The sequence below is a fragment of the Camelus ferus genome, chromosome 13 (genome assembly GCF_009834535.1).
Source record: "Camelus ferus isolate YT-003-E chromosome 13, BCGSAC_Cfer_1.0, whole genome shotgun sequence".
Lineage (NCBI taxonomy): Eukaryota > Metazoa > Chordata > Mammalia > Artiodactyla > Camelidae > Camelus > Camelus ferus.
The window spans coordinates 52,808,272-52,821,214 of NC_045708.1; the positions used below are offsets into that span (position 1 = coordinate 52,808,272).

Genomic DNA, 12,943 nt, shown 5'->3' on the forward strand with positions numbered 1-12,943 from the left:
AAACTATTAAAGAAGAGACAGATCCTATGAAACAGAGCATTGCAGCATGAAAAGCCTGGCTTCTACCAACTTCTAGGGGTAGGACTGGGGAGAGTTGTATGATCATTTGAATTTTATTCTGTGCAACTGATTTTTTTTGATACAACTGATAAACTGTTGTAAGATTAAATTAGATAATGTGTATAAGACAGTTCTCAAGTACTTGCACGCAGTAGGCATTCAGTCAGTATGTCCTTCTGTTTTGTGGGTCTCTTCAGCTTCCTCTCCACCAGGCTTGCTGCCACTCCAACTTCCCAAAAAGTGTCACACACACACACACACACACGAGGACTTGAAAGACACAACATTACTGTCATAATGTTTCTAAGGGTGAATTAGATGGTAGCAATGAATCCCCACTTTTTATTATTAATACCCCGATTTTAAAGACCATTTTTTATGTGTTCCAGGTAGGAGAGAAATCCCAGCACTTACTTCCCACTATCACTCGCTACTTCAGAAACGACTTGCTGCTGGTGCCTGATCCTGCTTCTAGTAACCCCGTGATACAACCAGGGGACAAAAGACCCAAGCTAAAGCCGTCAGGTTCGCCCCCAGGGCTCTGAGTCTTGAGAGAGTGACACACAGAGTGAGGAAGTGTGCAGACGTCGAGTTCATCCCAGCAGCGCACAGCAAACTGTCCTGCAGCAGGACATTGACAGAGTGGCCTGACGCTCAGCCTCCAGAACAGCCTGGGTCCCACCTGTCTTCTCCGGACGCTGTGGGTGAGCTCCCAACATCTTTTCACATATGCTCTTTGTGCTGGGAGTGAGACTCTGTTGCTTGTGACCAAGAATCGAGTTTAGGGAGAAGACTAGAGCTCTGAATTCAGAGGATATTACCATGCTTCCTGAAATTGATCCACAGCAGAATTTAATTAGAAATTGATGTTAGAGGAAAAAAAATCAAAATGTTTCCTAATATCTTTTATAGAACAAAAGCTAAGAAATTAAGAAATTTACTTCTGGATCCAGGCAAATCCTTAGTCTACTCTTGGAGGAAATTACTACCATTAAATACATTCAAAAATACACCACCCAGCATGTTGGCCATTAGTACATCTACTGATTTATAAAGAGAAAGTTGCCAGATTAACATCAAACCCAGACCTTGATTCACCCTTTATGAAAAAATCGAGAGAACTTTTTTCTTCTCTGGTTGCCTCACTAGGGGGTTGATGGTATGTCTGTAAGCTTTCAGAGCCTTACACAGCTACCTTTGTTCCACTGTATACCTCACATTACACTCTGAACTCACTTCTGGAAAGTTCTCCAAGCCTAAATCTTTAATCATAGCTTAACAGAACTCACAATAGTCTCTGCAGATGAATCTGGGTCCTGAGACTTTGTGTCATGTCTTTCCTGTATTTAGAAAACAAAAAATAATAATAAAGAAGGAAAGAAGAAGGGAGGAAGGAAGGAAGGAAGGAAAAGTGGGTGAGTCTGGAAAAATGCTTGCCTCTAAGAAAATTCTTTGTGCCCCTTGAAAAACAACAAATTTCCTGTAAGTAAAGATATTCAGACAGAGCTTGGACAATTTCACCAAGAATATTCTAGAAAGAGTTCAAAATTTAGATGAGTTGTTTTATTAAATGACTTAATGAACTGAGAGATTTTATGTCAGGCCTCTTACTCTACAAATTTGGAGCAGAAGTACAGACAAGCAACACAACTTGCCCAGGATGAAAGACAAATTCCTATTTCTAATCTCCAAGGCGATCTACCCACAGACTCCTTCCTCCCTCAGCCCTCAGTCCCTATTTGACTCATAATGTTTCTTGACATTCTCAAGTATATTTCAGCCAAAACAGATTTGCTTACCATTCCTAGCACACCTGGCTCAATGTTTTCCCTCTGTGCTTCTGCACAGACTCCCACCCCTACTGGCAATTCTATGCCAGGCTCCCTCCCTCTCTTCTTCTAAATTGCTTTTAAAGCAACACTCAAGGAAAAAAGTTCTTCCTTATTAATGTCTCTACATTGCCCTCTGACTTCAGTACTCAAGGGCTCTGATGCCTCATTTTTTTTAATTCATAAGGCAATCTAAATGATCGTCTTAACACAGAAGGCAGATCAAATCACTCCCTCAAAGCTGTTTAGTTGCCTTCCACCATACTTACGATAAAAATCTAAACCCCCAAACAAAAATGAGAAGGTTCTGTATGGTTCTGCGTACCTCCCTAGGTTTCCCTTAAAGGTACTCTCCCTTTTGCTAACCTATGCATCTATCTGGTCTTCTTTAAGTTCCTCTGATGTTTCCAGCTCTTTCCTACACAGATGCCTTCACAAGCTGCTCTCTCCTCCTCAAAATGTCATCTTTCAAGATTCGTCATAAATGACATTTTCTTAGGGAGGCCCTCCTTAATCACCCCCATATCCGCCAATGCATCAAGAGAAGGTCCTCTCTGACACTTTCCCAAAGTCCCTTTTTCTTGCCCTCCTAACACACCCATTATTTTAGTGATATATGTAAGGGGATGCCAGAAGCTGCCCACTACTTCTCTATTCAGGTGGGCAGAGCAAATCACAGTGACACAGAGGTTACAGAAGTAAGAAACATTTACTTTGGTAAATGTAAAATGAGTAGGTTTACATAGTGGAAATGTGTGTGGTCCCACAAAAGAAAATCAACAGAACACTCATGGTATTCATTGCTGGTCACTTGGGAAGAGGCAGACCATCATGCTTTCTCGGGGAAAAAAAAAGATCAAGAAATGTAACCTCCTCTCCCAAGATCTGAAGCCATGAAACTCAGAGCAGAGCGACTTTAGGCTACATTTGGTAGAGGGAAAAGACATGGAAAGGCTTTATAAAGAAAAAAAATGCACCAAAGAGAAGGACAAACTTCTCTTTGAAGTGAGGAGGTGATCTGAGTACAACCCAGAGCCTCAGGACCCACGGGGGAGTGCTGGTTCCAGACAGTATGGGCCTGAGGCAGCAGCTCTCTGGGTCCTTAGACACTAGCACAGCGGTCATGCTCCAGGGAATTACTGCTGGGCTTCATGGCTGAAGTTACGGGTGTGAATTAATGTGCCCTTGAATGATGGCATCTGAGTACAGACCGGCTACAGCCTGGACGGGCTCCATCAGGGCTTCATAGCAGTGGACCAGCACTGCCCTTCTGCCCAGACTAGGCCAACCTGCAGCAAGCAGCTGCGCCCTGTGGCCATGAGAGCATCCGTGGTAAGGACCCATCAGAGTGGGTACATTTGTTCATCATTGGAATGATGGTTTCTTCACTGTCAGTCTACCTTAGGGGCTGGAAAGCTTCATGGAAGAAGCTAGCAAGTCTGTTTGGCTTACTCTCAAGACTACCAAGTACAGCACAGACTGTACCCTGCTCTACAAGGAGTGACAATCACGTAGAATCTAGTGTGGATAGCGCCCCCTAGAGCTAGGTAACCGCCAACACAACCACTCACCAGAGTGGCAAGCACTTAGCAAACACTCAGTATTTATAGAATAATTGCATAAAAGGATGCATGATCTACTCTTTCCACTTGCATACACTTCTGTGACTTTCCTAAGAAGTCTTTGGGTACTTTCCTCCTCGCATGTAATATAGTATGTCCAAAAAGGGACGACTTTATCTATTTTGAGCCACAGGAAGTCAGAGCCAAAAGAAAGGTTAGAGTGATCATTGTTTTATCTTACCGATGAGGAAACGGAAAACCAGAAAGAGTGACTTTTATCATGTGATAGAAAAGCTAAGACAAGAACCCTCGTCTCTTTGCCATCCAGTGCCTTATTCTCTCTATGACCCTCACCCACTTCTTCAGTCACTCTCTTTTGTTCTTCTTAGGAAACAGAGCCAGATGCTCACTAACTGCCACTTGTGCCTTAGGACTGTCGAGGCACTTGTCTACTTAGGGGAAGACAGATGTGTGTGCTCCTGACTCAAACAGGGTGGCTGGTAGCAGGATGTTATCAGGGAAATTTCATACATCGAGACCACAGTGAAAGCTCCCTTTTACTGTCTGGTGAATTCCCCCAAACACATCATATCTTTCATAATCTCTCTTTCAGCATTTTCAGCATTAACCACATACTTCTTTTCCTAAATCCATGAATCACACTAACAGCAGCATATTCTCAACCACAGAAAAGGGCACATTAAGTATTCAGAAAGAAGGACAAAAAGATAGATCAAATCTACTTTCAGGAAATATCAAAGGGTTAGCAAAAAGTTTTTTTTTTAAACTCATACTTGATTTTTATTGGGTCAATAATTGCTTAGAATAAATAGGTTTCCAGCTCCAACCTTGGCCTTTTGTCTTTGTATTACCGAGATTTTTAAAAATAGCAGTGTTATTTGGTGCTTATATTACATGACTCTTACCTAAATTAGTAGCTAATTTTCTTCTTTCCAACAGAATTAAAGTATGAAAAATCAAGCCTCCTCTTCTATCTCTGCCACCATCTTTCATTTTTAGATTTATGGTCCTCAAATGCTTATCATAAAAATCAGGAGCAGCAAAATAATACATAGATTTTGAATAAGTGCCAAGATCAGCCACTGAAATGTCCTTGGAAATGTTACCCAAGAGGCTGCCTGGGAGGGCCCCTGGCTGGGAAAATCACACTCTGTGCTCTTCACAGACTGTAATAATCTTAATGCCTTGTCAGGACCTGGTCTCCCTGTGAGGCAGTTTACAACTCTGTGTTTCTCACACTTTGGTCTGATTTACGGCTCGTGTAAACTCACTTCTGGGCTGTGAATCCCTGGTGGAGATTTGTGCATTCCTGAACCACTGTGAAGAGATGAGGACAACCGAGGCCCAGTCTCCGCCCTTAAGGAGCCTGCAGAATGACCTGACCTAGGACAGCTGCTAAAATGCAAAACTACCCCATCTCAAACCTTTATGTGAGGACAGGTCTGAGCACACAGAGGAATCCCTGACTGGAAAGGCGAGGGACACATTCTAGCCCCATGGCAGAGCACGAGGTGGTGGTCACTCCTGCAGGTAGAAGGGAAGGGCGAGTTGGGAGCCAGCGTGTTTAGGTTTGGAGGGTTAACTGGCAGCAGCCCTGAGGGGAAAGGATTCCAGAGCTGAGAGAACACAGAGAGCAACGGTGCCAGGGGAGGGCAGGAGGGATGAATTATAATAGCTTGTAAAAATTTATGCCCCATTTTTCTTACTTTATTTTTTTCTGAAAGCTACATTCTCTACCACATTTTTTTTTATCCCCAGTTAACTGTAACTAATAAAGCTGTGAAACATCACTTGTCTCTTTTCTCCAGTTTCCTGGGAGTCAGGTCTATCTGAACGCAAGAAGTCCACATGAGCCTCCAGTAAAACATCATAGTAGTATTCCTAACATGGGAGAAATAGTCCTGATTATTCTCATATACCTTTCTCTTGGTTTTCATTACAATTCTGTGAAATAGGCTAAGTTGGTATTTTTATTTTTGTTTTACAGAAAACGAAAATAGTTCACAAAGATATTGAGTAAAGTTTCTAAGGTCACACTATTAATTACGTATGTCACTGGGACTAGACACTGTCTTCTGATTTACATGCTCAGATATTTAGTCAATAAGAATGTATTGATTATACTTGTATGGCAGGTAATTATGATAGTTCCAAGGAAAAAAAATGCAGAGGATGGTTACTGTACCTGTGCTCAGGAGGTCAATTAACCAATATGTCCAGTGAAGTGTGACTCAGACCAAGACAGAAAAATGCAAGGTAGGTGCTGCGGGACCAAAAGGGCTGGAGAACCCAAGCAAGCCTAGAGAGGACCAAGGAAGGCTGCTAACCAAGGAAGTGACTGCTAACTTGAGATCTCTGCCAGTTCAAGAGGGGTGACTGCTCTCCAGCTCTGCTGAATGACGGAGGGGTGAAGTGTGAGGTGGGAAGATGGAGAAAGAAGTGTTCTGAGTAAAGAGAGCAGAGTCACCGAGAATTTCCACCCACAATGCCACTCCTCTCTGTGTGTGTGCCTCACTCCCCTTAAAGAAGTTGCATGCTGTCCAACTGCCATGTCTGTGTAAGAATGAATTACTGTGTTTACTGTAAAATGTTGATCTATACTTGGGAGAAAAGGTGTAAGAGGACTCCCAAGAAGAGTTAGGCTCTTAGTTTGCTTACCTTTTTAAATCTACGATAATTGGAATTTTCTAGGGAAAAGGGGGACTTGAGGGGCCAAATAGTAATCCTCAAGAAGCATAGCGGGAATTGAAACACAAACTTCTTACTTCCCTCTATGAGAAGGAATTGAGGGAAAAGGGGGGAGTCAGAGTGTGACTTGCAGAATTTTGCAGATCTTGAGTTGTGAGGCATGAATGGGATGAATGTGGAACACTGGTGGGTTGTAAAAATGCTACACGTATGTAAGGCGTTTCAGGGAGGACTCTGCCCCCTGCTTCCCTGCATGGCACGGCCAGGACTAAAAACTGAAACACGACACCCAGTGCCCCTCACTACCAGCTCTCAGCTCCCTCATACAATCGAATCATCAGTCATGCCTGCAGTGCATATCCCTGAGTGTTATTCCCAGAAAACTGACCCTATGGAAACTTTCATAATTGAGTTATTGACCTCTAGAGCTTTTTCAAAAGAGAACGGTCAATGAATCACAATTATGCCCCAACTCGAAACCATGTGAATTTCTTCAGATATGACGCCTTAAGAACTGTTTAATTCTTGGCTCTCTCTGATAAACTCAAAAAAAAAAAAAATCTGCATTTTTAAGCCCTGATTTATCTCATTAATTTTCAAGTGATACTGGCTTCTGGATGTATAATTTAGAAGATCTGTCATCTCCCTATGTACCACGTCCAAAAGCTCTAGTCCCTCAGGAGCTCCCATCCTTACAAAAAACAGTTGACCAGCAGTCTCCTTTCCAGATTTCTTACTCTGGTTCATTGAACCATGATTCTCCCAAATAAGAGAATCTGAGGATTACAAGTGGAAAAAGACCTTAGAGATCTATCAGCCCTACTTTTGCGCTTTGCAGATAAGCAGATACATTACATGCCAGGTTTCTACTACCAGGACTAGAACTCCCGGCCTCTAAGCTGAACAAACAAATCAACAACAAAAAATTAAAAATAAGCTCACTATATATAAAAATCAATTTCAAAGAATCTCTTCTGTGTAACACAGGGAACTATATTCAATATCTTTTAAGAACCTATAATGAAAAAGAATATGAAAACAACTATATGTATGTATATTCATGACTGGGACACTGTGCTGTACACCAGAGACTGACACATTGTAACTGACTATACTTCAATGAAAACAAACAAACAGACAAACACAGGGTCAGATATCTTGAATTAGAAATCTGGTTCTAATCTTTATACTTCAGTTCTTCATCTGCATAATGTAGTGGCAATCTTATGGCCTGAGGTAACGCATGTGAAAAGATTTACCACAATGAACAGGACATAGTAGATGTGTAAGAAATGTTTGTTGATTCAATCATTCCTTAACTCCACCATTTCTAATAGCATTAGTTCTCGGTTATCTTTCCTCCTGTGACTCATCTCTTCCCATGATCTCTCCCCTTAGGCCTTACCCGACTTGCAGAAGCAAGTCCTATCTGACCTCACTTTCCCATTTTCCAGTCCAAGTCTATCCACACATTACAGTGCTGCCAATCTTTTTAAAACTCTTTCTCCTATTCAAAAAGCCCGAAGAGAGGCTCTATTTCCTACTGGCAAAAGAACACAGTCCTTATCCTGCATTCATCCTAATGACCTCAATCTGGCCCCAGGAACCTTTTCAAACCATTCTTCTCATGGTTCTAAGGTGCACCCTCTGTTCTCAACAGCTGGGTTCCTGGACACATGCGCTGTCAGCTGTGCGGTCAAGTTAAGCCATCCCACCTCTTCTTGCAAGTCTACTCTGACAAATTCAGATGAACTCTCTTCCCAGAGCCAAGGGAATTATTAATTACATCCTATCTTGTGTTGTCCTTGAATTGTTTCACTCATAGATGTAGGAATTCTGCTTCTCTGAACAGATTATAACTCTTTGACTAGTTTTAAATAAGTCTACTTAATACCCCTTTCACAGTGCTTAAAATGTATTGCAATAAGCTCAAAAAAAGTAAAGAATTTTGAATAATCTCAATTCTTATAGAAAGAAATTATGGAAGATTCTCCCTATAATGTTGATTTATATGTCTCACCATTTTCCCTGAAGCAACAACCTGAACAGGGCAAAATTTTACAGGCAGAGAAAATTAGCAATTTAATAACACTTTTTTATACAATAGAGCAGCATTACTTCTGTAAAATAGTCTATTGCATATGTTTATCACATGTAGTATATTTATGACAAATTTCGTTTGTCAAAATATATCAGTGATTCCTGAAATTTAAAAAACATTCCATCTGTATTGCGAGATCGTATCTCCTTGAATTGAAGCATCTCTGTTGGCATCCGTGGACATTGAGCAGGAGATTTGCTCGTTCAAGATTAAAGGCAAAAGTTTCTAAGGCTACTTTTATCCAGTTCCAAAGCTGTAGATGAGAAACTTTGTTCCTCATGCCTTTCTTTTCACAATGTTGATAGTTAGCTTTACTAGTTTGAAGGTAGCTACAGTGTTAGCTACATCTACCTGTTTGGGGAGTGTGAGGTTTACAAAAGTACAAAATGTGATCACGGTTTCCTCTGAACAACACCCTCAGGTTATTTCTGTGGAAACTTGGCTCTTCTGTCAAACAACTGGACTATTTGGTGAGTGTAGTTCATAAAAAATATAATAATAAGTCAAACAGATGACACTGTTGAGTCAACTGGCTGATTCCAACAGAAACTGATGCCTCACAGAAATATCCACGAAGAATTGCAGATCATCGATCATGGTAACATCATTTCCCACTGTATTCTCACTTAATTTCACAGCTGCTATTTTATTTTACAAGTTTCTAGGAAAACAAAAAGTAAAAAAAGCTTTTTTTTTTTGTACCATAAATAAATGTCTAAGTATTTACATAGCAGGAATTTGTAACAGTTGGGATATTTTCTTACTATGGTATCTCTTGTCTGCTAACTTTTTCAGCAGTGACAACTGAATATTATTACAGTCACGATAGTCTTCAAAGATAAGACATACTCAGGGTCCTTTTAAGTAAGGAGTTTGGATAATTTGATCAGTATCCTGTGCCCAATTTAGAAAAGGCTAATAGGGAATCTGCATTTTATAGTTAGGATGAAGGTGTGAAAAACAATCTCTCACTTCAACATTCATACATTGAAAATTCAATTCACTAAGCTCTAGTGTTTTCATTCTTATAATTCCCTAACCTATGAAGAAAGTAGTTTTGCCAGTTTCTTTCCTTTGAAATAATTCCAACTTTGTACTGTCGATCTTTCTGAGAGAAATTTAATTTTCTGAGATTTAATTTCAGTGGTGTACAAAAGAGAAGATAAAACAACTCCCTTAGCTTAAAAAAATACGCAGTTAAGAAACCATGAATTTCTCCTCTTTGATACGATCACATGTTCAATTTAAAGTTTAATGCTTTTATGAGAACTGAATCAATAAAATGCTGCAAGCCAATAAATATTTTTAAATGCAGATTTTAACTGAAAGCAAGTAAAGTAAGTTCCAAATACAGTCTTTCTTAAGATTAAGAGAGTGAGTTTGATGATCCTAGGTTACAGTTTTCAGAGCTCATCTAAAGTTTTCCTAAGGCCACCATGCTCATGGTATTGGAATCAATGTTTTGAAATAAAAAACACACTACGTATTTTCTCTGTCACTAGAAAAAAGGAAAAGTCTGGATAACTGCATGAGTAAGCATTTTATTCATATGATTTACTTTTCTAGGATGTACAGAGTATAGATACAAAGAGTATGATAGAACAGACTCAAGCATGTGGGACTCAAAGGACCATGGTGAAAAATTCAGAGACTCTGCTGGCCTTTAAGGTTATGTTAAGTATTACACTTTAGGACAGTGCTTATTATTTAGGACTTTCCCCCTTCTGTTTGACCACTTTCCCTTGTAAACATAAATATGTCTTAAATGGGTGCTGGTTTTGATAAGCCCTGGTCATGACATCAGCCTGAGTTCTAGCTCCTGGAATGCAGAACTGAGACGGAACAACAATTTGTGGGCAGTGAGGTCCTAACATAACTTTCCTTGTCATCGCATGTTACTGACTGGGAGCCAAAACTCCTGCTCTAAATATACTACCCAGTTAAATGCAGATATTGTGGAATAGCTATGTTGTCAAATGCAAGGGAGGGTGGGATGGAAAAGGGAACTAGGGTTCTGTTATAAAATACCAGGGATTTAAAAGTATACATGGTGCACAACAATGTTAATGTACTTAACACCACTTAACTACACTTACAAGTGGTTAAAATAGTAAGTTTTATGTGATGTATATTTTACTATGACTGAAAAAGAAAAGCCATACGTGGGTGGGTTCTGAAAACTGTGCCATAGGTTTCAGGAGCTTTCCACATCTGTCTAAGACATTTTCAGGTCCAATACGTAATCTGTTACAACACTGTCACAGTGACCAGACCACTCTTTCAGCAACATCTCCTTTAAGCCAGGCTGCTTGGGGCCTAAAAAAAGCACCCATTCATCAGGAATTAGTAAACAGCACTTACACAAATGTCTAGCTAAAAGTACCGCAGAGGAAAATCTGGAAAGCACAATGTAAGAGCAGGTGTTAAACAAGCAGCATGTGGAAACATCACTTGCTCTCGGGCTGAGGTCCCTGTGAGGAGCTGGAAAGTGCAGAAACCTCTACCTGCTAGACCAGAATTGGCCTTACCGCAGCCTGGTGGGGTTGCCACAAGGACTAGCAAAGCTGGCTCAAAGACAGTTACCAGATCTCAAGGGCCCACTGGCTGACTGTGGGTTCAAGCACTTCCTAGAGGCTGCAGCAGCATCCCAAACGGCTGAGGCTGGCGGAGCGGCAGGATACTTTCCACTTCACAGCCTCCGGTCAGGAGCGAGCCTGCAAGGAAGGCGAGAGCAGGCTGCGCCTGGAGAGGTCGCAGTGGCTTAGAGGCTGCAAGACCGCTGTGCCTGTCTGCGGTGGGTCACAGGTAAAGCACTTCTGCAGACTGAGAACTGACTGCATGTGCGAGAGGTATCTGAAATAAGGAGAAAACCCAGAGCGCCGGGCTACAGTTATGCTCCCAAGGCACCCCGGGGAAACCTCCATTTCTGCACAAGCCCTGAAACGACACCTCGGTATCCTCTTAACTCTCTCCGATTAGACTGTGAGCAGACTTGTAGTCTCCATGTGTGCACGATCAGAGACTATTGCGACGCCTGGCAGCTGGAAGGGACTCAGCAAGTAAGTGAGGAATTCAACTCTGAAGCCGCGACCAATATAGCGCAGGCAGAGACCTCTCCAAAGTTCTGTGCTTGCAAACACACCCCAGCAGGCGCTGCCACTTCCAGTAGTCTCCACTGCCCACCAGCGCGCACGCCCACTCCGAACTCCCCATACCCTGGAACTACCTACCAGCAACGGCGACCAGCAGACCGACAGCACGCACATGATCCCCGTAAGCTGGATAGCCGTCTCGGTCGTGATCCGACCCCACTGGGCGCTGGACTGCGACGCCGTGGGCTTGGCCCGGCAGCGGGACACCAGGGCCTTAATGGTGGCCAGGTTGCAGGCGAAGGTGACGGCCAGCGCTGAGAGACCCAGGAAGGCAAAGGCGGAAGCGAAGAAAATGTTGCCCCCATTTCCTCGGGGAGCTAGTCCCGTTGCCCCCCGTCCCGGTGGTAATGAAGCACCACGTCCCGGGCCACTGGATGGTGTACTGGCCCACGCCCAGCACCGGTAGCAGGGCGAAGGCGAGCACGGCCAGCCACACGCCCAGCAGCACCGCCCGGGTGGCGCTCGTCTTCATGTGGCTGGAGTACCAGTGCGGCGCCCGGATGGCCAGCGCCCGCTCGACGGCCATGGCGCTGGCGATGAAGAGCGAGGAGAGCCCAAAGACGGTCATGGTCAGGCCGAAGAAGGTGCACAGACTCCCCGTCGGGTCGAGCTGCTCCCAGCGCTGGTGGGACAGGTACAGCACGATGACCACCGGGCTGGTGAGCAGCTGTCCGACCAGGTCGGTGAGCGCTAGCCAGCCGATGCACAGCAGGAACGACTTCTTGCGCTTGCTCTCCCTGCGCCGGTAGCTCTGCGACACGAGCAGCATGGCCAGCGCGTTGCCCGCGAAGCCGGTGATCAGCATGGTTATCGAGAAGGCTACGGACACCGAGCCGCAATCCTCGCCCGGCCCCGAGGGGCGCGTGAGGTTGCCCCGCGCCTCGGAGGAGCTCTCGGGCGCCCACATGCCCGGGTAGGAGTGGTTGAGGCGCATGCAGAAAGGGGCGCTCCCGTGGCCCCGGGTCTCCTTCATGTTGTCTTCGAGGTGAGGAGGGGACGGCGCCCTGAGAGCAGCAAAGGGAGCCAGCAGACGGGGCGCGGGTAGTGGCGGCGGCTGTCGGTGGCGACCCGGGCTGGGGCTGAGGCTGGGGCCGCGGCTGGGCTGCCCTCCATGATGCGGGGCGCAGCCGCCACCTCACTTCGCCACTTCGGTGGCGGCGGCGCGGGGGCTTTCAAGCCACGCAGGCAGCCGCGCCGTCGGCTCCGAGAAGCGTCCAGCTCCGAGGCGTGCGGAGCCACCCGGCCCCTTCTATAAGCCTGAGGGGGCGGGGCGCCCTGGGTGTGGGCCAAAGTGCGGTGGGAGGAGGATGCAGAAGCCACTGAGCGCCTCCTCTGGCTGCTGCGTGACCACTGCCGGGGCCGCCTGGGCTGGGAAAAATAAACCCAGGAGGACTCCTCTCGAAATGCCCCAGCTCCTGGCCGGACCGGACGCCCATCCAGGCCGTCCTGCCCGGCTCCGCGCGGTCTCCGGTTCTCTGCCAGAGGCGCGTCCTTAGGCGGCGGGGGCTAAATTGTCTCACTGGGCTACTC

General features: G+C 44.5%; 1 protein-coding gene across 1 annotated transcript in view; it reads right to left on the reverse strand.

Annotated features, from left to right (window-relative positions):
- Nucleotides 1-12,654, reverse strand: part of PTGER3 (prostaglandin E receptor 3) — a 75,564-nt gene extending 62,910 nt beyond the window's left edge. The window contains 2 exon segments of the mRNA XM_006191028.3: nucleotides 11,492-11,713; nucleotides 11,715-12,654. Of these exon segments, the coding sequence (XP_006191090.1) occupies nucleotides 11,492-11,713; nucleotides 11,715-12,386 (894 nt within the window). The 5' untranslated portion in view covers nucleotides 12,387-12,654.
- Nucleotides 12,655-12,943: the final 289 nt, after the last annotated feature.